Source organism: Rhamphochromis sp. 'chilingali' (assembly GCF_963969265.1).
Source record: "Rhamphochromis sp. 'chilingali' genome assembly, chromosome: 15".
In the NCBI taxonomy this organism is placed as follows: Eukaryota; Metazoa; Chordata; class Actinopteri; order Cichliformes; family Cichlidae; genus Rhamphochromis; species Rhamphochromis sp. 'chilingali'.
In genome coordinates, this window is record NC_137942.1 from 13,315,062 (window position 1) to 13,342,422 (window position 27,361).

The following is a 27,361-nucleotide window of genomic DNA, read 5'->3' on the forward strand; positions in this document are numbered from 1 at the left end:
TAAACAAATGTAGGTTGAATTTACTCTTATTAAAAATGTTTTTAATGATGTAATTTGTTTAAAGGGTGTGTGCATGCACTACTTCTTCTTGCTATATAACATTTCATCTGAACTCAGAGTGACACTGATTGCAGAAAAAACCTCAGTTACATAATGCAGAGCATTAGCTCTAATGAGTGAGATTGAGTTCATGTGTGATATCATTTTTCTGGGAATGCCCATTCATTAGTGAGATAGCTTTGACTGATCACTAAACATCCTGCTTTAGTCATCTCCTGTTTACAGTTTGCATTTGAAGCTTCTTCTAAGATAATTGTGTGTGTCTGTATTTGAAAGACACACATAAGGTGTTTTCACAGCGGCAGTGCTTAATCCATGTAAATTGAATTCTGGTTCATTTTTCCATTTGGTGCTGTTCATATGTGCAGGTGTGAACACAGTAATCACACTCATTTGCAGACCAAAACAGAGACTGACACTGACCGCATCAAGGCCGCTTTGAAGAAGGTGGTTTCTGTATCGTTCCAAACAGACTCCAGAGCGGTTCATTTATGGTATGAATGTTATTCGACCTCAATATGAACCAGTTACCCAGTGTACATTACAAATTTGAGCTAAAAATCATCCAATAGCCACATATACTTTGTATTGTCAGTGCGGCAAAGTACTATAGAAGTGCTAAGATCTGTATGGGCTAGCAACTAGCCATGAGAAGAACATAAATTCTCCATGTTCTCCATTAGTCCAGAACATAGCAAATTGTTCTTGTATCTACTTTTGTTGCATCTGGACAATGGGTAAACTGAACAAACTGACACAATTTGATTTGCTTGGAGTTCACTTAGATTTTTCTCTGTGTGAAAAAATAAACCAAACAACAGGAAAAAGCTACAAGTTTACAAACACATGAACTGATTCTGACCAGAGTTAACGAAGTATAGGTGTGAAAACGCCATTGTTGTATCACCATAGTGATAGTACACGATTGCTGATCCCGAATATCATTGTTCCGTCTGTGCTACATGACAGGAAATGAGGAAGTTGTCTCAGTGGATAAAACTAATTTTAAAAATGGCTCAAATGTCATCTGTAAATGATATTGCTGTATGATAATATTAGTTTTACTGAAATTTAATTAAATTGTCAGTTTTGGAGTCTGTAATTGAGAACTAGGGAGGATGTTCAGTCCCTAGGCTCAAAAGCAGTCTCAAAGATCAGATGGGTCAAGTTTCGAAGAACAACACATGGCAACTCTTAGCGGTAATACAGTGGAGAGTTCGAAGGGCAATAAACACAATGTTAACATCAAAAACAAACTGGAAGATTGCACAGTTGAGATGTCCAGCATGCTTCTGCTACAAGACATGGTATGTGATTCCTGCATTGACAGCCCGAGTAAAGCCCTAAAATTCTGCCTGACTTGCCCTATTCCCTACTGTGAGAGCCATCTCAGAGCAGGAAAAAGCCAAATTTCAAAACCATCACTTAGTGGATCCACTCCATGACATCTCATTTTGAGGTTCATAAGCTTCCTCTCAACTATTTCTTCCTGATAGAGGACTGATTCAATTGTCTGGACTGCGAGAGAGAGAAGCACAAATTGAGGTCTCAAAGATACAACACAATATAATTTATTTACAGGGTAAAATGTTCCTAAAATTTTCTAAAAAAGGAATAAAAATCATTTGGAATACAATGGTTTTGCAATCTTTTACTTACAATCTGGGGCTCACTTAGTCAGTAGATGTAGCATGTGTTATTTTTTGTGCTTTTTGTTTGTAGACTGAGCACCAAAGGAACTGAGGGAGATTAGTGAGAGTGCCTCAGGAGTTGATAAGGCAGTTGAAACACCGCAGAGCATTGACTGCATGATTTATTCATTCATCTAGTTGCATTATGATTTTGTCCAGTTTCCTTCAGGTTTGTGTTATCATTGAACAGTAGTTTCCTAGGCTGCAGAGAGCTGTGGAGAAGGCCAGAAAAGGGACAGTGGAAGTGCCTTAAGGAGAACAAAAAACAGGCCCATATACAGACTGAAGGCATTCAAGCACACCTGGGGCAAAAGAGAGCATAGGTGATGAGAACATTGACTGAAATAAACAAAGTGTCCAGGAGAAAGTCTGATATTGACTTCCTACAGGTAGAAAACATATGAAACATTCAGGTTATTGTATTATAAGTAGAGGAATTACATATAGTCAAGTGGGTGTGAAACCTTTTTGGCATCACAGCCTATTGTAATAGTGTGGCATTTTAAGACAAAGACTTTATTTTGGAAACGAATGTGTTGACAGTATACAAAGAACAGGAATTTCAACTTTTGGGATATTTATACAGAAGAAGTACAATGTTTCTTTTGATGTTGGTTTTTTTGATAAACCAAAGAAATTTCACATCATGGCATTTTTCAACAATGACAGAAGTGTGGAGGGAAAAACCTGCAGAACCGCACGTAGGTCAGCAATCTACCTTAACTAACTATGGTGAGGCAAAAGCAAAGAGAGAAAAAAAGCAATGACAATAAACAATGCATCGGTTACCTGATATATGTTTCTTTTGTTTGTGTACACGTGTCTTCTGCTTGCCCTCTTCTCTCTATGTAAGCTGCGGGTTTCTCTGATTCCAGACCTGCATGCAAGTCATAATTCTTACATGGTTTGTTGCCTCTCTTTGATCTTTTCTCTTTACTATCCCATCACCTAAAGCAGTCAAAGCAGAAGGTGACCCTCCTGACCCTGGTTTGTACAGAGGATTCTTCTGTATAAGGGTTTTTGGTTTGTTTTTTGTTCCCACTGCCACTCACAATCAAATTGCTATTTTCTTTTTATGAAAATAACAATTTCCATAAAGGTCTTACCTTGCAATATAAAGTCCTTTCATATTCAAATATAATTAAATTAAATTAAATTGGCTTGTTTACAAGGGTACTCAGAGTGGAAAAAAGGAATGACCGCTGTATGTCTACCTAATGTGAACATGAACTGCATGGATCATCGAATCTTTTTACACCCAAATAGTAACAGATATTACACAGGAACTGTACAACCTGATTTTTTTTTCCTATTTTTTTCCTCCTGCAGTGGAAAGCTGAGCATGATTTGCAAAAGTGGTGAGTTTCACTCACAACATGGGTTTTGTTCCACACGTCATATTTGGTTATTTGAGCCTCGGTGAAAGTCAAGATATAAACCAATCCTGGTAATAACAGTCGTTTTCAAGGTGGTTCCACGCCTAATACTGGAAAAGGCCTCATACGAATTGTTACAGCGTGTTTTTTGTTTTGTTTTTGTATTTTTTTTGGGGGGGGGGGGGTTACATTCATGACACTAGGGATGACACTTGGTGTGTATCAGTGTCTTCTGTGTCTACAGTGTCTGATCCAGACTATGATGACTACTTTGATAATGAATTTATTCAGCAACACTGCAAGTTTCATATTTTTTCCTTTGAATGAAAAGTCTTACATCGCAGGCGTTCGTGTTTTTCTTAGGGTGACGTTAATGACCCTTTTTTTTTCTTTAGTTTACATTTTCCAAGCACGATGTCGAAAAATAAAGTGGTTTATTGTTTCTGGATTAAGCATAAAACAAACACAGTTTACTTTGTGTTGTGTGCAAATTTTGCATGCTAACATTAGCATTTAGCTCAGAGCACTGCTGTAGTACTGCCACACAGAGCTGAAATTCAATATAGTGTAAACAATCATGAGAAAAACCTCTATATCAAATTAATGGTACTAAATCATCTGTGCCAGTCCCTCATCTTTCTACCCTGCCTAACCCTGACACCGGAGAGGACTTTTTAAAATGCAAATAACCCTTCAATACATCACCCACCCACCGCTTGTCATATCTTATTTTTATTTCCACATTGTCTATTTCCCCCTTTTTTTTAAGACTCCAGAAGTTTGACCTTTGACCGAGACACCTGACCAACATCAGCCCATGGCAGCACAGATACCCGGAACATCCCGACTTTGAATACTCATGCCAAGCCATGAATTTACAGAGCCTTTACTTGGGAAAACACTATATTGAAGCAGAGCTGAGTGAGAAGAGTATCGATCGAAAGGGAGAGTAAAGTAGCAGCTGCATCACCGGGAACAATTTTTCCTGGTGCGTGGGAAAGAACAGCGGATGTTTTTCTGCCTGGCATACTGGTGTGGAGCCCATCTTGGAAACTACTGATATTAGCAGGATTGGTTAATATGTTGCCTATCACCAAGGCTCAGTTTCATTTCATAATGTTACTGGTCCTGTCAAGCTGCTCCATAAATTCATGGCCGACTTCACTGAACCTTTGCTCTGGTCAATGCAGAATGATGTATATGCTAACAGATTATGAGCTGCCTCCACTGTGAGCTTGTAAAAGAAAAGAAATGGTCTATTATGACTATTTATTGATGTTACATAACAAGCTTTGTAAAGATATTGTATAAAGAGCTTTTTAACCCCCACAATAGATAACATAGAAGTTTAAATTGAATAGTGGTAGTAAATGCGCACCATGGAGAAAACTATGCAGCACATGAAGTGTTAAGGATTTACTGCAGCTTTTTGAAACTTTATTGCTCTTAAATGTGATGCAAATGAAGAGGAAAACACACAATTGTCTGCCAGCAATTCTTTTATTTGCGTTACAGATTTATTTGGTTATTCGAAGATTTAGTGCCTGTCGCCTAGGTTATTTACATTGTTCAGTGGTAATAAAACTGTATACAACTATATACTTTAATTTGTGGGATTTAAAATCATTCAATTTGAAACAAAAGTACTGTTATTAAATGCTAACATATGTTCATCTTTAGGCAGTAAAATCTGTTTCACTCTCATCATAAACTGGGTTTACAAAGTGTACAGCTGTCTGAGTCATCGAGATTGAATTACTAACTCCAGTCCCATATAGACTAGGAATGTCAGGCATCATAGTGGGCTGGTCAAACATAGGATTATCAAACCCATGGTCGAGAGGTCCACCGAGATCTGGTATGTTGTTTCTATTTTTGAATCTGTTCAGTGTTGGCATTTGAACAACCCCTTTATGAATCAAGACACCCAAGATAATGAGTGTAATCAGCAGTAAAACTCCAAAAACAACTCCAACTGCCAACCCTGCACTATCTCCAGTTTCCTCAGAAGAGGTCTGAACTTCAACTCCGGAGATTCCCAAATTAGAGCCATGAGAACGAGCATCCTTCATTATGTCCTGGGCCAAAGCTGCTGACTGTATTCCCTGCTCTCCATCCAGTATTACTATCTGGATTTCAGATAACGTACCAAGACGGATTATCCCCATCAGCCGCTGTGGCTTTAAGACTTTGGACATCCCCAGCTGAATGGACTGGTATTGTGGCAGGGCAAGAAAAAGGTGACGGATTCGTTCCCTGTAAGTCTGAAGGTTAAAACCGTCATCAAAAAGGAGGGTAACAATGGCACCACACACATCACAACAGTGTCCTGTTGGGCGAAGAGGGTTCTTACAATTTGGAGAGTCACACGTTACTGTGCTACAGATCTGCTGATGGTGTACAGAATTCCCACAGTCACAGCCAGAGGGATCCTCACAGGCTGGGTTTCCGACAGCAACAGCAGAGGATCCATGAAACTGCAGTTTGCCCAAACTTGAGCTGAGATACTGGGAGAACTCAGACTGGGTAGTAAATGTATCCCCCAGCACAGACACAGATTTGACAGTGATGCTAGAATGACTAGAGCTGGTGTCCACTCTGAAGGAGGAGAGGGCTTTAAAAACAACATCATCGTAATGGCAGGGGACGCTCTCCTCGTGGACAGAGAATAGGAAGTTTCCTTGCTCTAGGTCATTCAGAGTTGCAGCTGCCTGCCATAGAGTTGGATCGTACCACTGAAATGACTCTGAATCTTTAAACTCGGTCGTGACACCCGTTCCACAGCCTGGGTCCTGCCCGGTGACAGCATAAAATCCAGCTCCTGAATTCAGGATGAACTCCCCATCAACTGGCAACCTCATCTCCAGCACAGCATGAGTGGTCTCCACAAACACAGACACTTTTCTTTGAGCCGAAAACTGAACTATGTCATTGCCACAAGGAATATCGCCTTTGTCCCAGTTGGTCTTATTCTCATAGTTTGTATCAGGAATCCACTGTTTATATAGGGCATTTGCTACCCCAACGAGACAGAAGAGCAAGAGCATGTCTGGTATTTTCAGCATCCTGGGTAATTGTGACAGCCTAAAAGAATATTGCGTGACCTTTGTTTCAAATCTTGTGACTAACACGAGTGCACACAGCTTACTAAGGGTACTAAACCAAATCAGCCTGCTCAAGCAGGTAAAACATTTACATTTTCTGCTACAACAGACCGGTTTTATTGGTAATACCAAAACATCCTTACCACTGCATTTTCCCTTCAATGCATTTCTGCTTAGAACTAAAGTAGAAATGAATTATTTAGGTTTATATTGCTGCTATTGCCACTGACACTGCTATTTGTATACTCACTGAATTACATTAAGTCCAATGCAATCAAATGTGGTGATAATTCTGCTTCGTCAGTAATGCTAATTCTCTGATCGATGCAATAATTTAGCTTCTGGTCTAAATTATATATATATATATATATATATATATTGTGGAGCAGGGAAATTATTTTACTGCTATTGTTAAATAATCATCATTATTACCATTGCATTAATAATATAATCTGCAGTATGATCATTGCTTTAACAATGTAACAGATAGCTTTAAGATGGCCTTAAGATGTTTATGATGATGTTAATTTTGTATTTCAGATGCAGTTATAACTATTGTGTACACAATGCATATCTGTGCTTATTTGAGTTGATGTTCAGGTTCTTTAAAGGTCTTAAGCTTCACTGACGTGACTGTTCAGGTGATACATGCTGAGGGAAAACTAGAACATAGAAGGAATTGCAATACATGCTTACAAAACACTTATATATCAGGTCATTTCATATTAAGGTTTTAGTAGAGGTTCTTGGTTAAAACATTTATTTAGTAGAAGACATACACATAGTCTCGGTGAGCCTCTGGTCTAGTGAAAGGTCAGAAGTGCAACAGGTGAAGAGGTGACACAGAGAGCATGTGAGGTCGTGACACACACACATGAGTTAGATTTATTTAGAGGAGAGAGAGATTAGTCATGTCTCGGTAAAAGAGGAACCGTCCTTGTCGTCTCGGCAAGAAAGAGGAACTGAAAGGTAGAAAGGAAGTGCCGGCCATGAAAATAGAAGATGATCTTCTGGGTTAAAAGTCATTGTGGTGTTGATCTGATCTATGTATAAAATGTATCTGTGACGCATGAAGGGGCGTCAGTAAATCAAACCCTGATGCTATAAAATATCTGTTTATGCTTTGATTAAGTCGAAGATCACTTGCTGTCTGCGTACAGAGTGTCTTCCCACACGTGTGTAGTCATTAAAATCATTGTTTGACCAAGAGCTTCTGGACCAAGGGTGGTTTGTACTCTCCCTCCTCAATTTTGAACCTTAACAATATATATATATATATATATATATATATATATATATATATATATATATATATATATATATATATATATAATGTGTGTGTGTGTGTCAAACATAATTAATTTGACTGCTACCAGCATCAGATACGCACCTTAATGATCAACCATCATCTAATTCATTTTCAGTGAGTAATGAGCATTTATATGCACATAAATCCATTCAGATGCTTAATATGAATGCATCAAAGTCCATATCATTTACATTGTTTATTTTGCATTCGAAGGAAAGCCATCAAGTTTACTTCTTGAATTTTCAAATGTCTAAGGTCAACAGGACTACACTTACAGTCGCACGACCAAAATAGCTCCTTCTTGGAAGCTGCAAGAATCTGCATAGTAAACAGACTCAAGTACCCGTCGCACTTGGATTTCCCTTCAGGCAGTTCCTGACGTGCGCCAGTGTCACGAGCTAGTAGAGTTCGTTGTTTATGGAATAACGACCAAATACGAAACCGGACCTGACCAGCACAAGTGACGATTGGGGAAAAACACCAAAATATGTGGTGTAAGTCTCCTTTGGGTGCGGTGAGAGATTAAACAATCAGCCAAAACTAATTGCACCTGTTTTTAGTCGTTTACGTGAGCACTGCGGAAGCTTTCTGTGCAATCTGACCTGCGCAGACTAGAGCGCTGATCCACTTAGGCTATGCCTTGTTTTCCAACTCAGTGTTCAGTTTAGATAAACTTTAACCCGAAAGCAACATGCACCCTCTGGCATCTTGACACTAGTTTGAAAGTCCAACACGAACGCTGTAGATCAGTTTTCAAAGATTCACTTTTCTTTCTGTCTTTCTTTTCTCTCGCTTTCTCTCTCTCTTTTTTGGACAATCACATTTAAAATAGTGGTGGATGTAAATAATATTAATCCTGTAGCTAAAGCTGAAATATCGTTGTTTTCCATAATAAAAGACTCATGTGGTGTTTTAGTACTCTTGAGTGCGCTTTTATAGTCCTTCCCCGCTTATTTTCTTTAGTAGGCTCATAATAAAATCTTGTATTTCTCAGCGGTTAACCTGTAAAGATATGGGATCATTACAGCTTCACTTAAGCTAAAGCACATGATCTTTTGTAGGAAAATGCCAAACGTTGTTATGACGGCTCATCCATCAAATGGTGGAACTGTGACACAAGTGGACAGCATCCAGCATTTGCCCAGTCCTCCCCATCCTCCCACTGTGGATGGTGCTAGTGAAAGTGGACACGATGTGGAAGTAGTTAAAGAAAGGACCCCCCAAGGTGGTGAATGGCTCCTGTCTGGGATAATTTGCATCAACATCCTGATGCTTGGCTGTGCTCTGGTCAGCAGCAGCGCCTTCAATGTTGTGGCCATAACACCAGTGCACCGGCAAATCTTCCTCATCACCCTCCTCGTCCTTACTATGTTGTGGATGCTGTTTTACATGGTCGTCACCTCCCGAAAGGATCGTGCAGTCTTATTTAAAGATCGCCATGCTGGGCCTGTGTGGCTCAAGGGTGAGAAGTCCGAGCAGTGCTTTCTGGCTCTGTTTCTGATTGCTCGTTTCAGCTTAAACCCCTAATTTTTTATTTTTTTATATGTTGCAGCTGGGCTTGTGCTGTTTGGCCTCCTTAGTTTCCTCATGGACATCTTCAAGATCGCCACTTATGTGGGCTACCTTCACTGTGATTCTCCTGTTAAAGTAGCCTACCCCATTGTGCAAGCTGTGTTTTTATTTTTCCAGGTTGTTGCATGTTATGAAAATTGTAAGAATATACGCGCTCTTGCATGCTGCACTGGCAAAACTTTTAAAAGTTGTCTCTTTTAGACCTACTTCCTGTGGTTTCATTCAAGGGACTGCGTGCAGCTACACACCAGCTTAACACGGTAGATTCTTTTAAACATTTCATCACCTCCATTCACTCATTTCAGAGTATATAACATTCCTTATCTTTTTTCCCTTTCAGATGTGGGCTTACTCTTACACTTTCAACTAACCTGGTGGTGTGGATGGCAGCAGTGACTGAGGAGTCAATTCACCAAACTGAGATAACTCATCTGAATATAAGTGTCTCGCACAAGTTGTACAGAGGTATTGAGCCGTAGCTTCCTGTTTTTAGATGAAGGTCAGTGTTTACAAGGAAAATAACTGATGGTTGCTCTTTCTGTTCCAGCCAACTACGGTGCCAAGAAGTGCACATGCAGTCATATGGCATGTGAGACCTTCAAAGAGGCCTTCTACTACCTGTACCCCTTCAACATAGAATACAGCCTCTTTGCTTCTGCCATGACCTACATAATGTGGAAAAACGTGGGCAGAATTGTTGAACATCACAAGCACTACAAATTTAACTTCTATGTGAAAGATGTTTTCGTAGGGCCTGTAGCAGGACTGCTCCTGGTGGTGGCAGGACTTGTTACATTTGTACTGTACAAGATTAACATACTCAAAGAAGACAAGGATAAACGAAATAAGGCCCTGCTGATTCATTTCATTATGAACATAGTGATTGTTAGCTTGATGTCCCTCTCCACTATGATTGGCTGCATTATTTACAGACTGGACCGCAGGGAATATGTATCAGACAAAAACCCCACTCGCAGCCTGGACGTGGGGCTACTGGTGGCATCCTCTTTGGGGCAATTCATCATTAGCTATTTCAGCCTTGTGGCTACAGTGGCGAGTGGAGCCCAGGGTTACCTAAATGTGCTCAACCTGGCCTGGGCTGTGGTATTGGTGGTTGAGATTGGCCTGCAGAACTATTTCATCATTGAAGGCCTCCATCGGGAGCCCATCAATGTAATGCCGGCAAATGCCCGTGCTTTTCAAGATCATGCTGAAATGGCCAATGACGTGGAGGGTCAAATATCAAGATACTCAATTTCTAAAAAGCCAAGTTGGAAAAGGAGAGTTCTGAGGGAAGTGTGTGCCTTTTTGCTCCTGGCAAACATAATTGTAAGTTGTATTTGTGCTTATTGGACTATCTACAGTTGTAACAACCAGTGTTTCCTGTCAAAATGTGTCTAATTCCCTTTTTCTATATTGACAGCTATGGATCATGCCTGCATTTGGGGCTCGTCCCCAGTTCGACCACTCCGCTGAGATATACTTTTACAATTACACAATGTGGAACGCAATTGTGAATATTGGACTTCCTTTTGGAATCTTCTATCGCATGCACGCTGTGGCCAGTCTCTTTGAAGTTTATCTAAGAGATTGACTAATCTCGTAATCATTATTTTGATTTAGGTGAACAATTTTATGTATCAAAACATTTAACATGTTATTTAACTACCTTTAATAAATAAATTTAAAAAATGTCTTCGTGTTTTCAGTTTTCCCTGTAGAAGGATTCAGTGCAGGGATTTGATATGTGGCGATGCAAATGTGTTCATATAATAAACCTTTTGCAGATTAAGTGACGAACAGGAGCATGATGCCACCTAGTGGTTAACATGTGAAGGTGGCGCTTTTACAGATGGCAGAATTGGACTTTGTGCAGAACTGCTGCTACTTTATGAACTGTTTACACACCTGAAATTTCAGATTTGCTTTACAGCACTGTCATACATAATGTGACCAATGCAGAATTTGCAGATACATATTATATATTATATATATTTTTTTTCAGGACACTTTAAGGAAAATACAATTTCAGCATAGAACATTATAAGCATTTCTCAAAAATGAAACCTTGTCATATACATAAAAACATACAATCTGTCTCAAAATATAATCACATAAACTTCAACCACAAACGACAACTCAAAAAGGTGCAAGTTCACTTTAAAGCATTTCAAGTACAACAAATAATATTGGAATGATAACTTTGAGCTATACAGGATATGTTACACGTCTTTGAAAGTTAAACAATGTTCCCTCTTTCACTTTTATACTGCTAAAATTTGCCTCAGCCCTTACCAAACACTCCAGTCATCTCAGTGCTTTGACAAACATTCTGCGGTCTTAAGGTTTGAAGAAATGTACAAACACAGTTGTTTATGGACACTAGTGATAATTCAAACACTTTCTATCTTAATATAGAGAGAAATTTCTACTCCACTCATCTGAATGACTCCCCTGTCTAGTTTGGTGGTGTCAGAAGCAAGCAACAGGTTCACAAGGATAGTTTCAACACAATGAGGTTTCCCACAAAACCAGCAGATACTGAAGGGATGAAGAACCCTAGATTCATTTTCATTGACAGTCTACATCCTCTGGATCTCAAATAGTCGGACGTCAGTGTCATACCAGATCGGAGGATCAACATTGCTGAAACAGAAAAAAAGAAAATAATGGATTCGTTTTAATTTGCTTTTGAGGATATCAGTGTCCATAATTCTCGTCTAAAATTTCTAACTCACCGCAAATAAACGACGCCCCACATGTAGGTGCGAAACCACATGGCAGTGCCTGCATTGGCCTGATATTTCCTAATGAGGATGGGGTGAGGAACCGGCAGCAGGCCCACTAATGTGCCATGCTGTAGAAACTTTAGGATCTCTGATTCATCTGTTAGACCTCTGCAATGAAAGACACAGTAGACGTTTACAGCATTTTTAGTAATATATCAAAACAGTTAGAATATGCTTTTTGCAGTCCGATCAAAGCTAAGCGAAGTGTTTGCATACTTGTCGATGCAGATTTTCTCCACCTGAGGCACCAGCACCTGTAGAAGTCTCATGATGGTCTGCAGGGGTAGCTTACATTTCCAAGAGAGGACCTGGGATAAAAGCGAGCAAATCTAAATTGACTTCTCATTCCTCTAAATATCCAACATCTAACAAAAACTGAATGAGAGGCTGAAAGCAAACCCAGTCTGGTGTGGGAGCCCAAAAGGACGTTGACGATGCACTTGACAAACGTCTTCTCTCCATTTCTGCTTCAGTGTAGAAAACATCCTAATAGTGTGAATAAATGCATTTAGAAATATCCTCTTTCCACTGGAGCAAACCAATACACCCCATAAAAAGGCACTTACTTCATTGTCCCTGCCTGAGTTAGACTCCGTGTCGCTGGTCCCAGTGACTGCACTTTGGTCTGGGTGGACAGCGTTTGGGGAGTCTGTCTTTGGAACTGACACCATGGTGCCATCCTCTGATACTTGGGACTTCTCTGTCAGTTTATCAATGCCTACAGGAAACCAGCATCATAAATCACAGGACATTAGTGAATACGTTACAGATGTGTCTGGCGACATTACTTTACTTTTATAGTCTTACCAAAAAATTAAATGCAACACCAACTAATTTTGTGTTGTAACTAAAAAATGCATAGAGACTAAATTAAAGACATATGAATTCAATCTGCTAGTTCTAAGGCAGTCATTTTCATGTGCATGATGTGCATATGTACATGAAATACATGACACTTTATTAGTTATAGATGTTCAGCAGCTTGCATCTAATGAGCTAATAACATGGCAGCAACTCAATGTATCTAGGCATGTAGACATGGTCAAAGCAGCCTGCTGAAATTCCAACCGAGCATCAGAATGGGGAAGAAGGGTAGTTTAAGTGACTGAACATGAAATGGTTGTTGGTACCAGATGTGTTGGTCTGAGTAAGATTTACAGAGAATGGTCTAAAAATAAGAAAATATGGAATGAGCAGCAGTTCTCTGGGTGAAATGTCTTGTTGATGTCAGAAGAGGATGGCCAGACCGCTTTCAGCTTATAGGAAGACAACAGTAATTCCACTTCTTATAATCAAGATACACAGAAGAGCATCTCTGAACACACAAAATATTGAACCTTGAAGCAGATAGGCTACAGCGACAAAAAGCACACCAGGTGCCACCCCTGTCAGCTAAGAACAGGAAACTGAAGCTACAGTTCACACGGGCTGGTGGAAAAACTCTTCCAGGTCTGCTAAGTCTCAAAGTCTCAGTCGGATAGTAGAGACAAAATTTGGTGTGAACAACATAAACGCTTGGCACATTTTGGGCCCCTTATTACCAACTGAGTATTATTTAAACCCCACAGAGGACTTGAGTATTGTTAATGACCTTTATGACCAGTGTACCAATCTCCTAATTGTTGCTTCCAGCAGGATAACGCTCCACGTGATGAATCTCAAATTATGTCTGTTTTTTGAAGAAGATAATGAGTTGACTGTATTTGAATGGCCTCCACAGTCACCAGATCGTAGACCTATAGAGCACCTTTGCAATGTGGTGGAACAGGAGATTCTCATCATGAATTTACAGCCCATAAATGTGCAGTAACTGTGTGGTGTCATGTCAATATGGATCAAAATCTCAGAGAAATGTTTTCCTCACCGTTTTTGAATCTGTGCCATGAAAAATGAAAAGACTTCTGAAGGAAAAATGTGTCCGGCGAAGATATATGTTATGTGCGCTGTGACTACCACACAGTGAATAGATTGTTTTGAAATTACAACATTACCGTACAAACAACACGTAGAGTCATTACCTGGCATAGCAACCAGGCTGGCCTTTAGTGTACCGGGCTCCGCTGGCACTGCAGGGTGTGAGCCCTCCATGGATACAGTCTCTTGGGAGCTGGTGCGGGAAATGACGTCGGGCGACTTCTTCTTCCTTTGCAAAGCCTTCTGGATGGAACTGGGGTCAGAGGGCAGGTTAGCCAGCTGATGGAACACATTACGCTTGCGAATTATGGCATAAACCAGGTTGCAGTTTCCTGGGGAGAGAAACATGGACACTTGTGAAAATAATGTATCTCACAACAAAAGAACTAGATATCTATCTATCTATCTATCTATCTATCTATCTATCTATCTATCTATCTATGCCTTGAATGTCTCCAGCTTTCTCTTACCATCAAACTGGTACTGGATAATGTTGTTGAAAGCCTCGAGAAGGAAAAAAACCAGGTGATGGTTCTGAGCTGCAGAGAACAGGAACCAGGTGGTGGAAAAGGCCTCCAGCAGGTGGAGCAGTTTATTAGCTGCTACCATTGACAGGCTCTTCAAGTAAGGGGAAACTGAAGGATAAGCAGGAGTATTAAAAGGGTGTGAAATAAAAACTGTAACAACTAATTGTCATGGCGTGGTTATGTTGAAAACAAAATCTGAAATCAAATGCGTATTTACCATTTACAATGATGGTTAGTAGGCAGTCAAAGAGAGGCTGGAGACGCTGGTGGCCTGTTGTGATTATCTTGTGAAACACCTAGAAACCAAACAGAGCCACAGCTGTAAAACTTCACTGTATTTGAATTAGTTAGCTATCAAGAAAACTCCCATTTCAGCACAGCAGCAGGTGTGTCTTACCACTATAAGGAGGTCAGCATGAGTCCCTGTGAACACCGGGATGTCCATAGGCACATGGAGAGAATAGGGCTTATTCAAGCGCACGCCAAAGTTTCTCTCACCACTCAGCAACAGCAAAATGAACACACCAATGTGCATAAGTCCAACACGTGCTGCAGAAAAGACAAATCACACCAGAAATTGTTAAATGCATGCTTCTAGTAGAGGTTTGTCGTGTGCAGTGAAGCAACTGAGGAGACTCACACTGGTCTGCTCTCGCGTCATTCAAGTAATAGAGTATAGGAACCAGGATATCTAACACATCGCTGCTCTTCAGGACAAAGAACAGGAACTTCTGTAGTGGGAACACAAAGTAGATTGTGACGTCAAATGAAAGCACCTTTTAATGCATCGCCTCCCCAAAGAAGCCTTTATCTTTGTTCTAACCTTATTGAAGTCGCAAAGTTTCCAGAAAAGCACCAGAAGCTCCTGGTGGAACTGGATCTTCTTGGTGGAGTTAGGCAGGTAAGTCTGGGTCAAAGGGTTGGTCAGCAGACGAGCCAGGCCTTTCAGTACAAAATCAAAGTCCTACCATTGGGAGACCACAAAGATACAGATTTTCACAATACAGTCTTTAAAGTAATGACATTGGAGGATTTTTAAGAAACACTGATATGCATACCTCCTCTCTGTGAATCCTTGACAAATAATTCACAAACAGGTTTTCTGGTCCTGTAGACTGAGCCGAACAAATTCAGAAAGATTTGAATAACATTAATTAAATGCAATAAAGCCATCAAGTGTCTTCGTCACAGTCTTGAAGTTACCTCTTGTTCCTCTATGCTGGATGGAGAGGCAGGGGGGTGGGGAATCCCTCCATCATGCTCCAGTGTCACAATGAGGATCTGTACCGCCTGCTCCACCAGCTGCTCCCGGTAGTCAGAGAAGAGCAGGTGGTTGTACGGGATGCCATAACCCACCGGGTCATAAGCGCACACCACATTCAGGAGAGACGTGAATAGAGGCAGAGCATGTCTAGGGACAAACAAAGATGGTGACAATGTCACTAAATGTCATGCAATCCATCTTTCATTTTTTGCAATTTTATTTACATCTAAGAGATAACTGAACCATGACACATCACCATGGTGATATAGCAAGGTTTATGTCACAAACACTGAGGGGGTTTTGTGACTGAGTTTGAGTGTTGTATTATTTTACTTTCAGCACTTATTCTTGGTTGGTTTCTTTATGTTTATACTCTCAGGCTTTTTTGGTTTCTGAACAAGTATTTGATTTCTTCTCATGGTAGTTTGTTAATATTTAGTTCCTTAAGTCTTCGGTTTCTTTTACCCCCTCTGTGTTCTTTGTATCCTGCTGTCAGCTCTTAGCCTCTGTGGTAGGTGTTTTTCTGTCTTGTTATTTCCTGCTTTATTCTGTCATTTGTCTCCTAGTGTCATGTTTTAATTTTACTTATTATTCTGATTTAGTTCAGCTGTGTGTCCCAGGTTCCTCCTCACTGCACCAATAACCCCTCTGTGTATTTATAATCACTATCTTCCTTTGTCCTTTGCCAGGCCGTCTGTGTTCTCAGCCTGTTCAGTCCGATCTGTTTGTTATGGTTCCTTGGTTTCAGTGGTCGATTTTCTGCTTTTTATTTGTATTGACTTATACTCCACTAGAAGAAAAGTCATTATTATTTAGCAAGATTGGCCTCTATAGTCTGCATTTGGCTCCTTTTGCGTACATCACTACATTTGTGTGTGTGTGTGTGTGTGTGTGTGTGTGTGTGTGTGTGTGTGTGTGTGTGTGTGTGTGTGTGTGTGTGTGTGTGTGTGTGTGTGTCATGGTAAATAGTCAAAACCTTCTGTCAGTTCTAAGGTTTACATATCAGGAAATTATTAAAACATTTTCTAGTCCTTACTGTGTCACCCTAAGATGAACAACAGCATGACATATTACACTTTATCTTTATTTATTTAAAAACTGATATGAAATTGAAGAAAATGCACCATTCAGTAGCTTGAAGAACTGCCTTTATCAGCAATAACTAGAACTACTTGTTTTCTCTATGACTTTATCAGTCTTTTCCATCATTATGGACTCTTCTTTACATGCATAACCCAGTTTCAGCCAAACTTTAGATATCAGACAGAAGGCCCCACATTTGACTCTAGAATAATTTGGTATACAGAAAAGTTCAGGGTCAGCTCAGTGACTGCAAAGTGCCCAAGAAAACAAGCATAAATCATCACCTTTTATAATTGGTATGAGGTGTTTGTGCTGATATGCCTTGTTTGGTTCTCTCTAAATGTGGTGCTTTGCATGATGACCAAACATTTCTGCTTTGGTATTGTTTGCATAAAAGACACTGGTGTTTTCAGATGCAACTTTTCACATCTAAGCCATTCTTTTTAGAGAGAAGATGCTTGTGTTTTTCTTATCGCTTTGAAAAAACATTAACTTTTTTCTTTTTGAGTCTGACATGCAGCTTGGGTTTTTTGCACTTTCTGTGAGCACTGTGCTGTCTGACCTTTGGGTAAATTTGCTGGGATGCCCACTCCTGAAGATACTGGTAGCTGTCTTGCAATATTTTCCACTTGTGAATAATGTCTCTCGCTGAAAAACAATTGAAACTGCCTTATAAACCTCCCACTGCCAAAATATCTGTTTTTTTAGAAGTTGTCGCACTTGCTGATGATCAGTTAATGACGTATATTTGGTTAGCAGCACCTGGCTGCTCTTAATTCCCATGGAACCAGTAAGGATGTACTTGGTTTTGTCACACACCGCTTCTGTAGTCTGGTTTAAGTTGTGTTAAGTGATAAATGACATGCTGTCATATGCCATAGTTCATCTGAGGTTGTATTTACCTCATTTTGAGATGTGCTAAGGGCCTTTTTTTTTTTTATCGTGTCCTGTGAGTAAAACTTTAGAATTGGATTTTAAAATTTGTGTACTTCTCCTTCTTTCTTTTTTTTTTTTTTTAAATCATTGCTGTATGTGTGCATGTGCTTTTATTTTCCATTACCTGTTTTCTGTTGAGCAGAAAAATGTCACCCAAGGATTGAGGATAGTGTTGTCTGATGAAGGAGGGAGGTACATGGCCTCGGAGAAGCAGGTCAGTAATAATCTCAACAGTTCTGTCCTGAAGGATGGAGATTGAAAAGACAGAAAAGACAAAAAAGAAAAAAGAAAAGTAAATCACACACACAAAAATAAGATTACATTTTAGCTTTTACCACACATGAGATTTTACACACTTGAGGCCAACTCACCTATTCAGATCATGGATGTAGTTTAGAGGGGGCGACTGTGCAAATCCCACCCCTGCCTCCCAAATGTATTCACAGCTGTCTATAGACTGCATGCTCTCTACTGAGTCCTGGATAAAGTCACACACACAGACGTACACACACACAAAAAAAATCCAGTCAAATAGCTTTATAGCTACATTTCCTGGTCTTAGATTTGCAAAGTAATTTATTCAGTGACTTAGACTCAATTGTAGATAATGGGAAGATTGACATTGTCAAACATTGTTAACTCCTGGTAAGAAATAGCTTATGAAACCTGATTTCTGGTATATGAATTCTAATATTCTGCCATTGCCATCCAGATTGTGGGTAGGTATAATTTGCTGTTGCTGTCACTTTTTATATAAAAGATAATTTCACTTTAGTTGCCATAACAGACTTTTCTGACATCTACCTTAGCACTGAAATGATTACATGAACAGCAATGGGGAGTTCAAAGTTACAGACTGAGCAACATTCTTTTCATACTCATGGAGAATTCTTCCTTTGTCGCTGAGAAAGTATCAGCCACCAGAACCTAGCTCGGTGCTTCGGTCAAACTTGAGTGGCAGGTTAGTTGGGAAATCTTTGATCAGGAAGAAGGAAACAGTGCTTGAAGAAATATGTCTAACGTCTGGAACAATGTTAGAGACTAAGGTCAAGGAATAAATGTTTATTCTGTCAGCAGTAACTTCTTTTGCTGGATGGAGGTAGGATGACAAATTAATGACACTGGACTGTACCGTGTCAGAAGGACAGCTGTTACTCACAGGGCCCCTCTTGTGACTATGCACAGTGAAGTCAGGGCAGAAGAGGAGGTCAGCGATAGCCAGGAGCAGCGACTCGGCCAGTGGTCGAGCTCCTTCATCATCATCCAGCTCGTCTGTCTGAAAAAATGTGGAAAAAGTGGAATCCTTCAAAAATATTTACATTTTTTTAAAGAAAAGGAAGAGAATACACCTTTTTATATCTGGAATGAGGGAATTTAGGTTCACTGGAATAAAGCATTCCCACTTGGGAAAGCACAGGGCTTATAACCACTGTTCCCTATAAGCTGAGTGCATGAGCAATCGCGCACTGCTGACACAGTCTCCGCGCACAGAAAATCAGCGAAATAAAATAAATACATGTATTTACTTTAATTCCAATTCAGGCTGGATTTTTTTTCTTTTTGTGTGTGTGATTTTCTGTGTGGGGAGACCGTGTCAGCAGTATGCGATTGCTCACGCGCTCAGCTTAGAGGGAACATTGCAACTAATTTATTAGGTGAATCCATCTTTATATAAGTAAAATAAGAAAGCTTCCGAGAAGCTTGTTGACACTCTGTCATATTTTTTTAGAAACAAACAAAAGCAGTATTTAGTGTTACAAGTGATTTAAAAACCCGCTGAATGTGATGAGTATATTTATGAATATTTTTATCTAGCTATCTATTTTCTTAACTCCTGATCCAGCCTTGTGAGCACTGTGATAGACTGGTGACCTCTCCAGTGTGTGCCTCGATTTTCTTCCATACAACCATGGATACACAATGTTAATCTGTGACAAACTGATCTTCCTTTTCCCATGCCAACTCACCCCAGCCCGCCCAGCACCAGGCACTGTGGACCAGAAAAATCCTCTCCAGTCCTGGTCCTCAAAGATGTAGGGAAGGATGCGGGTCAGGATGCGACAGCAATTCAGGACTACCTGCTTTTCTTTCTCAGAGGGACAACCAGACTCTGCTCCCTGGACAAGCTTCTCCACGGCCTGAAGAATCCAGAAACATTGTAAGTGGGTGATTATATTTAGTATGGAACATAATATCTAGTATCTACATCTTCTGTACTGATATATGGCACTGATCATTTAATTCAGTTTGATATTGTGTTTTAATTCAATTTAAAAACAGTGAATATGCTTCAGCTACACTGGTGCTAGAACTTGTTTAGTTAATGAAGCATGACCCACACAGCACACCTCACCACACATCAAGGATCTATAGTGTTTTATAACATTTTTTTGAAATAATATAATTATTTTAACACTGAATTCTTTCCAAACCAGAATGTCACCATGAGGAAAACAGCTATCCATCCATAATCATAGATTTTAATCTATGATTATAATAATTCCCAATCAACTTTTAGTTTGAGGACATAAAGATATTATAGCAGTTATCAAGAGTCATGCTCATTTGTTTGTTAGGAAACATGGCACCATGTTAAGCACCAGCAGTCTTACCAACAAACAGACAAGCATACTTAATCTCTGTATCTGCAATTTTTGGACCAAAAACAAAAATTTACTTGGTGATTTATTATCTAAATTTAATCAAATACACGCTGCAGATAAGCAAGCTAAAAAATAAGCAAGAACCCCTTTGAACCTGCTCAGCTTTCAAGGGCTCTCATCCCCACCTCTTCATTTAATTATGCTGTGAGCCCCACTGTGTTTGTTTCTGACAGGCAGCTTCAAAACGGAAGCTGGTGGCTAGAGACGGGAAGCAACGGGAAAAGGAAGGGGAGCTGACTCATTTATTCAGACATCTAAGAGCCTGTGCAGGGCTCTGCAGTCAAAATAAAGCACAGTTTCCAAACAACAGCATTCCATTATGTAACACAAAATGCGCCGAGAGTTTATTTAATGCTTACTTTATAACAAAGGGTCGCTAAATTCGAGGGGGACTCCTCTCGAACAGCTCTTATCTCTGCAGCTGGCACCAGTGCGAAAACATCCTGGACCGTGGTGGTGGTGTCTGCCCAGAACTGATCCCAGAAGGCATCGTCTGTGGCTTCCACTGGCTGGAGAAAAATATGTGCACATTTCAGTTCCCTTTGAAGCAAAGCTGAGCATTTAACCTCGGCCAGACGTCTTATTTTATTTTATTTTATTTACAACAGCCTTGATCTTGCGCTGCACAGCATTAAAATCGCATCTGAGACCTTTACCTTCATACAAAGATGTACACGCTTATCCTTTATTTATACATAATCAGAGCTCATGGCAATGTCAACACAATTGGTTGTTCTAGCAGCAGCGCAAACAGTATCTGTGACACTGACGGCACAGTCCACCTGCCGCATCTGCAAACGTAGTCCAGACCTACGTCATCACCTTTGATTTTGCTGTACGCCATAATGTATAATCATCTGAACTGAACGCGTACAGCATTGAAAAACCAAACAAGCAAAAAACAAACAAACAAACAAAAACAAATTACGGTGACTCACAAAACAGATTCTGTGACAATTTAATCCAGTTTAATAAAAATACGACACAGGCCTGTTTGCCGCGTTACATTCAGGTGATAAATATTTATAATCTGCAAAATAATAAACAGACGTGACCCAAAAAGGCTGCATGCAACACGAGATTAGTTTATTTTTATTTATATATATTTTCTTTTGCTCCTGCGTCGCAAGCGTTATCCCTTCATCTCGTCGACGATGCTCTTCGGTGCGCCCACTGGCTCTGTCTTTTAACGATTTATTTAGTTGGATAGAATATATATATAAACTGCTCATAACCCACCTGTGTTTTGGTCGTGAGCTGGATCACTGCCTTCCTGAAGTTCAATTTAGAGTCGGTGCTGCCCATTGCGGTTATTTGCCTTTATACACAGAAGGACCGCCGCTACTGACAATCCCTGATAATCTCACCTTCGTCCTTCGCTCGAGTCATTGGCGGAGACAATTTTTCACTCTATTGGCTGACTGGGCAAGCAGGCTGCACTACAGACTGCAACTTCCGGGTTGAAAATGTGCCAGCCACTTACTTCAGAGTGGATATTTTGTTTTAAGCCTTCTATCTGCCATACAACAGAAAATACAATATAATACATGGCAACCTAATCTGCACGTCTACTCTTCAGTATAAAATATCCATAAGAAGGTATATGTGGAAATAGACTTCAGCTTACTGCTTTGTTGACTTGTTTCTATTTAATAGTCTCAGCCCTCAAGACAAACATTATGACAATAAATGTGTTTGCAAATGGCGACATCCTATGGGGAAATTAATGTGGTATAAATGGGGTTGACTTGATCAGTACATTTTCAGGGTTAATGTGCTGTTTAAAGTCAGTTCTTGTGTAGAACGTAAGTCTCTGAATGCTTTGTTACTTTCGGTTACCACAGAATCCGGGAACAAGAGCAAGAGATTTGTGCATTTGACTGACATCGAACCAAAAACTTGCTTCTAAAGCGAATGTACAAATTTCACACTATAATTGCTAGAATACTGTTACCTTTAGGCGTTCTTCCTTTCAGTCCCAAGCCACCTCATATTTTTACTTATGAAAAAGGAAAAGCATGCATTACACAAGTTAGCTTTATTTTCTGTTGCTTATTTCTGTTGCCCTTGTTATTAACCTTCACGTCTATATTGGTATATATATATGCTTTGTTCTCCCAAAAAAACAAAGCCATGTGAGTTAGGGTTCGTTTTTTCCTATTGGTCTTTAAAGGCACCATAATTGGTCTTTGCGCAGGCGCGGTGCCATGTAAACACAACAGTTGCGGTTGGTTGTGCGTGTTATCAGTTGCAAGTATCGTTGGCTAGGTTGAGTTTGAACGCTAGTAATTTTATTTCGATTTAAGAGCGCAATAGTTCCGAAAGGGAGTAAAAATTGTACTGCGTGCTGTAGTTAGCTAACATATGATAAGAGGATTCCCGTTAGCTTGCGGTGACGTTAGCATTAGCTTTGAACCTATGATAAAGCGCTTTAGGACAGGCTTGTTAACTACCTAGCTCGTCAACGCCTGATCTTTTTTGTTGTCAATTAGCGCCACGTTGATTTTTTTGTGTGGTTTATCACTCTAACTGATGTCTTTGGCACTGTGACTGAAATGGAAAACCGTATCGCATTGTTATTGAGCGTAATTAGCTAATCAGGCAAAGTTAGCTAAACTAACAGGCCGTCGACAGACAGGAAACGAGCTCCGTTAACCAGCAAATAACGACAGCCAACCGGCTCCTCCTGTCTGCTCAGAAGAAAATAAAAAGAAGAATCTCATTTAGGTTGCTCAAGTGTTATCATATGTTGACTGAAAGCAGGTGAGCTTACAATATAACTCCATTTGAGTAGATTGAGTAGTGATTGAACGAGAGTTGGCTCGACGTTTCCGTGGCCTTTGTTGCAGGACCCACGTAAAATATTGAATATGCTAACAAAATAAGCATGGTTCCAGCAACCGTAACTGGTCACAGCAACTGTATTACTTTAACAACTGTAGTGCTGTAGGTCTATGGTGTCTTCGAAGTACCGTTGAGAATATACCGAGCTAGCTGGTCTTGAATATAACAATGGCAGCTTGCAGTGACTTTGCATAATAATCGTCATGTATACACTGTAGCAGGGATAAGTCATTGCTTTTAAATTCGTCTACTCTACAGTTAACTGAGGAGTTAGGTCTCATATGTTGCTTACACTTGTTTTTAATAAGTTGGTGAGGCCAAATTAATCTTTACCTATTTTGGCTTTCTACCTGAACAGGAAACGGCAGCACAGTGGTGGTGATGAGGAGAATGGCCACCTGGTGCCCCAAGCCAAAAGGCAGACCAGAGCACATCCCATCTCTCCTGAGCCAGGGCGTGATGCCTGGGACTCTGAGGTACAAGCGTTAACTGAAACTTGCATTAAGCATGTTATTCAGTTCATTTAGAAACTATAGAGGGAAGGTAACATGATACTCACAGAAACCTGAATAGAAATGCAGAATAAGCATTTCTCATTTTTTTGCATGTCATTAAGAAAATTTTGATATTACACAAAGATGACTGGTGTGAATACAAAGTGCAGTTTTTAAATGATGGTTTCATTTATTAAGGGGAAAAAGCTATCCAAACCTACCTGGCCCTATGTGAACAAGTAAACCTAATAACTACTTGTGCCATCCTTTGACCCAAGAACTGCAGTCTAGCTTTTGATAACTGGCTACGAGTCCTTCACATTACTGTAAATGAATTTTTGCCCTTTCTTTTTTACAGAATTGTTTTAATTCAGCTACACTCTCTAGGTTTTTGAGCACTTTTCGAGTTCAGGACAAACCCAAAGCATCCGAATCTGATTTGAGTCTAGAATTTGACTAGGTCAGTCCAAAGCTGTCCATTTTTTTGTTTTCTTGAGCCATTCAAAGGTGGACTTGCTTGTGTGTTTTTAGATAAGTCCGACTGCATTGACTAGTGTGTTTGAGCTTCATGGCACAAACTGATCAACAGACTTTCTCCCTTAAACGTTACCTACCATATTTGACTTTTAATGTAATGTTGGCAGCACAGTGGTTGGCACTGTTCTGTCACAGCAAGAATGTCCTGGGTTCAATTCCACTATCAGGCCGGGGTCTTTCTGTGTGGAGTCTGCATGTTCTCCCTGTGTTTGTGTGGGTTCTCTCCGGGTACTCCGGCTTCCTCCCACAGCCCAAAGACATGCAGTTAATAGGGATATGTTAATTGGAACCTCTAAATTGCCCATAGATATGAATGCGGGTGCAACTAGTTGTGTGTGTGTGTGTGTGTGTGTGTGTGTGTGTGTATTAGCCCTGCGACGGACTGGCAACCTGTCCAGGGTGCACCCTGCCTCTTGCCCTATAACAGCTGGCATAGGCTCCAGCACCCCTGCAACCCTGAAAAAAAGATAAGCAGTAGAGAATAGATGGATATGATGTTGATGTACAAATTAAATTTTATGCTGGTACTAATGAAACTCAAACCTTATTTTCCAAAACTTTCAATTAAAGATATTAAGATTTAAGATCATTTAAAACATGCATTTTGTGTTCATTCAGGTTATCTTTGTCTAATGCTAAAATTGGTTTGACCTGAAACATGTCAGTTTTCCAAATCTGCAATAAAAGAAAACAAGTACACTTACTTGCACCCATAATGTCACTGTGCAGATGAAACTGTTGTAAAATCATGACTGCTTGTTCCTTAGTTTGAAATATCCCTCTGTTTTCCTGTATTAGTCTGTGTACATGTGGTATTTTAACTTTGTAGTATTTAATTTTATTTTTAGTCAGGAGCTTTGAATTTTACTAGATGCAGATTTAAAGTAGTATCTGTTTCACTTTGTATGATATTAAATTCCACGTTGATGTGCAGACCCTGGATTCTAACATTCTAATGGTAATGTAATATCTGCATTTCAGTCATCCAACAGTGAGAGCAGCAGCAGCATCAGCAGTCCTGAACGTGCAGCTGGGAGCTGCGTCAGTCAGTGTGCTCAGGGCCCCTGCAGTCCGCTTAGTGTGGGCAATTCTTTTGAGCCCACGAACCCAGTGTCCTACCTGCATATCAACCGCATCCTGAAGGATGCCCACTTCCAGAGCCTTCAAAACCGAGGTCACCTGAGAGACACATGATGACATAACGTCCCTCTGTCTGTCGCCAGAGGATTGAAGCCCTGAGATGAGTATGAGGATCACATGCTGAGTCACTTCACACATCTCTTCCCTACCCATCTCCACTGTGGTATGTCACAGCTCTATAGATGTGTGGATGGAGACCAGCATCTGGTCATGTGTCTGAGGATGGTTCATCATTAAAATAAATCATAATGATAATCATTTTAGCAATAATAACTGTGATCAACAACCATTCTTTTGATCCACTTATTTTCCGACCAGTCTGGTTTACGTGCTTCTCTATGAGCCTTATTGTGACTAGAAGATGATGATGAATCCATGTATTTTGTCTTAAATGTTGTGTGAAAACAAAGCAAGCTGTCAAGGTGCCACCATACACAATTTTAGGCTGGTCAGTGTGACTGCTTTAGGCTTCTAGTAGGGGAATGGGGGTTGTAAAATGCTGAATCAGATGTCTGTGTAAGTACATAGACCAGTCTCAGGGAGGATTTGCACTTGTCTTGGACTGCTCATTTGCTTTCATAATCAGACAGGGACTACTTTATGGGGGGCTGTAGAAACCATGGCTGTTAACTTGGCAAAGGACAAGATCTTTTCAACCCTTAATTATTTAAATACCTGATTTACTGTTTTGTAAATGCATCTCAATCAAACGTGTTAGAGTTGGGTCACGGAGAAGGTCACATTTTTGAAGGATTGATAACACTCCACTACAGAGAATTTCCAACAGTTTGACTGGTAAAATATTTTCAGTGCCATTGCATTCTTGTGTTCATTTTCATGTAGTTTAATTTACTTCTGATTTTGAAATTTACCATGTGTGGATCACTTGAATCACACTTTTTGTTAGTTCATGTTAATAATAACAAGATACTGAATTAAAAAAAAATAAATAAAAAGATGGACCAGTGCTTTTGCTTACTTTTTTTTTTTTTTTTTTTTTTCTCAATTCAGTACCTTGTTATTTTAGTTTGAAAGCCAAGGCACTGCTAACCAGCTAGCCCCACCTTTTTTCTGCTAGCTGGGAAACTTTCAGCTGCCTTCAGTGAGTCTGTTATCCCAAGAAGGCTCTTTTCTGGCTCGGTACGAAATCAGCTGTAAGCTGAAAGGTCACTTCAGCCAGAATCTGCAGCAGACGCAGAAATTGTACATGTTTCATAATGCAAAGCTCAGCAGACGTGCAGATCAGGACAAGAACCAACATCTTTAACTGTAGTCCAATTCAATGGCGTTTAAGTCTATTTGTGGAACGTGATAAGTACTGGAGAGGCAGGGAAATGACATGAAAACCACGAGAATAGCCTCCTGGCCAACATGGGAGCTAGGGTAAGGTAGTTAATTCCAATTAGACCTAAAATAATATACCTCTGTATTGCAAGTTTTGTGAAAGTTATCTGATTGGTCGACCACTCAGCCCTTAATGCAGACTGAATCATCTATAATAAGGTGCATGTAATTATAATGTTACTGTTTTAAATAACAACTGGATTAAGCCATTTCCAAATGAATATAATAACGATCAAAAGGGACAGTGGGAATGCTCTTATTTGTCTGTATTATTATTTTTTCTTATAATAATGACAATAGAGGCTGGTTGGTATAAAATTGAGTGGACAAAGCTGACTAACAAAAACACAAGAGTACTTTGATTATTGTGAGTTGAGCTCAGACGAAGTAAAGATAATTTTAGTGTTTTGTGACCATGGAAAAGTGATCCAGTATGTTACCTTTTTATCTCGTGACCACAAAGAGAAATCCAAACAGTAATAACACCCATTAGCTCTACAGCCTTCCAGATGTCTTATTTTCTCAGTTTTTTTTTGTTTTTTGTTTTTTTTCTTTCTTTCCTTTATTGTACAGGGGATGGTGCATTTGGGGGACAGCTAGTTGTTTCTGTCCAGACAGAGTTGCGGTGCAGCCTTTTAGGTTTAAAAAATAAAAAATAGGCTTGGACTGCAATTATTACTGGAGCCACTAAAGAGCAGATAGTTTTTTCTGCCT

The 27,361-nt window shown here is 39.9% G+C and overlaps 4 protein-coding genes across 5 annotated transcripts; 2 read left to right on the top strand and 2 right to left on the bottom strand.

Moving 5' to 3' along the window:
* Window positions 1-4,568: 4,568 nt before the first annotated feature.
* Window positions 4,569-6,207, bottom strand: amn (amnion associated transmembrane protein). Its single transcript, XM_080905642.1, has one exon. The coding sequence runs from the start codon at window positions 6,190-6,192 to the stop codon at window positions 4,804-4,806; it is 1,389 nt and encodes a 462-aa protein (XP_080761768.1). The 5' UTR covers window positions 6,193-6,207; the 3' UTR covers window positions 4,569-4,803.
* Window positions 6,208-7,896: 1,689 nt separating this feature from the next.
* On the top strand, window positions 7,897-10,752 carry LOC308411867 (proton channel OTOP2-like; the record flags this gene model as incomplete). 2 transcript variants are annotated; one of them, XM_080905905.1, is made up of 7 exons in its annotated part: window positions 7,897-8,034; window positions 8,602-9,002; window positions 9,093-9,229; window positions 9,314-9,372; window positions 9,453-9,577; window positions 9,660-10,441; window positions 10,536-10,752. In XM_080905905.1, 6 exons carry the CDS (start codon window positions 8,606-8,608, stop codon window positions 10,704-10,706), a joined length of 1,671 nt encoding a protein of 556 aa, XP_080762031.1. In that variant the 3' UTR covers window positions 10,707-10,752. The 2 variants fall into 2 exon arrangements, with proteins under 2 accessions (XP_080762031.1, XP_080762030.1); XM_080905904.1 differs by lacking the exon at window positions 7,897-8,034 and having other exon boundaries at window positions 8,588-9,002.
* Window positions 10,753-11,011: 259 nt separating this feature from the next.
* Window positions 11,012-21,768, bottom strand: hid1a (HID1 domain containing a). The gene is made up of 19 exons (XM_080906047.1): window positions 21,528-21,768; window positions 20,648-20,797; window positions 19,593-19,763; window positions 18,785-18,901; window positions 17,997-18,103; window positions 17,750-17,866; window positions 15,546-15,753; window positions 15,401-15,457; window positions 15,166-15,306; window positions 14,983-15,073; window positions 14,740-14,891; window positions 14,560-14,638; window positions 14,286-14,450; window positions 13,920-14,147; window positions 12,468-12,619; window positions 12,301-12,387; window positions 12,118-12,209; window positions 11,851-12,009; window positions 11,012-11,758 (listed from the first exon to the last, which is right to left on the bottom strand). The coding sequence occupies exons 1-19, from the start codon at window positions 21,591-21,593 to the stop codon at window positions 11,695-11,697; spliced, it is 2,403 nt and encodes an 800-aa protein (XP_080762173.1). The 5' UTR covers window positions 21,594-21,768; the 3' UTR covers window positions 11,012-11,694.
* Window positions 21,769-22,476: 708 nt separating this feature from the next.
* LOC308411266 (protein VCF1) lies at window positions 22,477-26,303 on the top strand. Its single transcript, XM_080905136.1, has 3 exons — window positions 22,477-23,051; window positions 23,491-23,608; window positions 25,145-26,303. The coding sequence occupies exons 1-3, from the start codon at window positions 23,035-23,037 to the stop codon at window positions 25,355-25,357; spliced, it is 348 nt and encodes a 115-aa protein (XP_080761262.1). The 5' UTR covers window positions 22,477-23,034; the 3' UTR covers window positions 25,358-26,303.
* Window positions 26,304-27,361: the final 1,058 nt, after the last annotated feature.

Bases quoted from the DNA above. Each gene is read 5' to 3' on its own strand.
- amn (XM_080905642.1), bottom strand. From the start codon at position 6,192: ATGCTGAAAATACCAGACATGCTCTTGCTCTTCTGTCTCGTTGGGGTA.
- hid1a (XM_080906047.1), bottom strand. From the start codon at position 21,593: ATGGGCAGCACCGACTCTAAATTGAACTTCAGGAAGGCAGTGATCCAG. The intron at 18,104-18,784 runs GTGAGTAACAGC...GACTTTATCCAG, and splicing joins ATAGTCACAAGAGGGGCCCT to GACTCAGTAGAGAGCATGCA. The intron at 15,307-15,400 runs GTATGCATATCA...TCCCAATGGTAG, and splicing joins CAAGGATTCACAGAGAGGAG to GACTTTGATTTTGTACTGAA.
- LOC308411266 (XM_080905136.1), top strand. The intron at 23,609-25,144 runs GTACAAGCGTTA...TCTGCATTTCAG, and splicing joins GTGATGCCTGGGACTCTGAG to TCATCCAACAGTGAGAGCAG.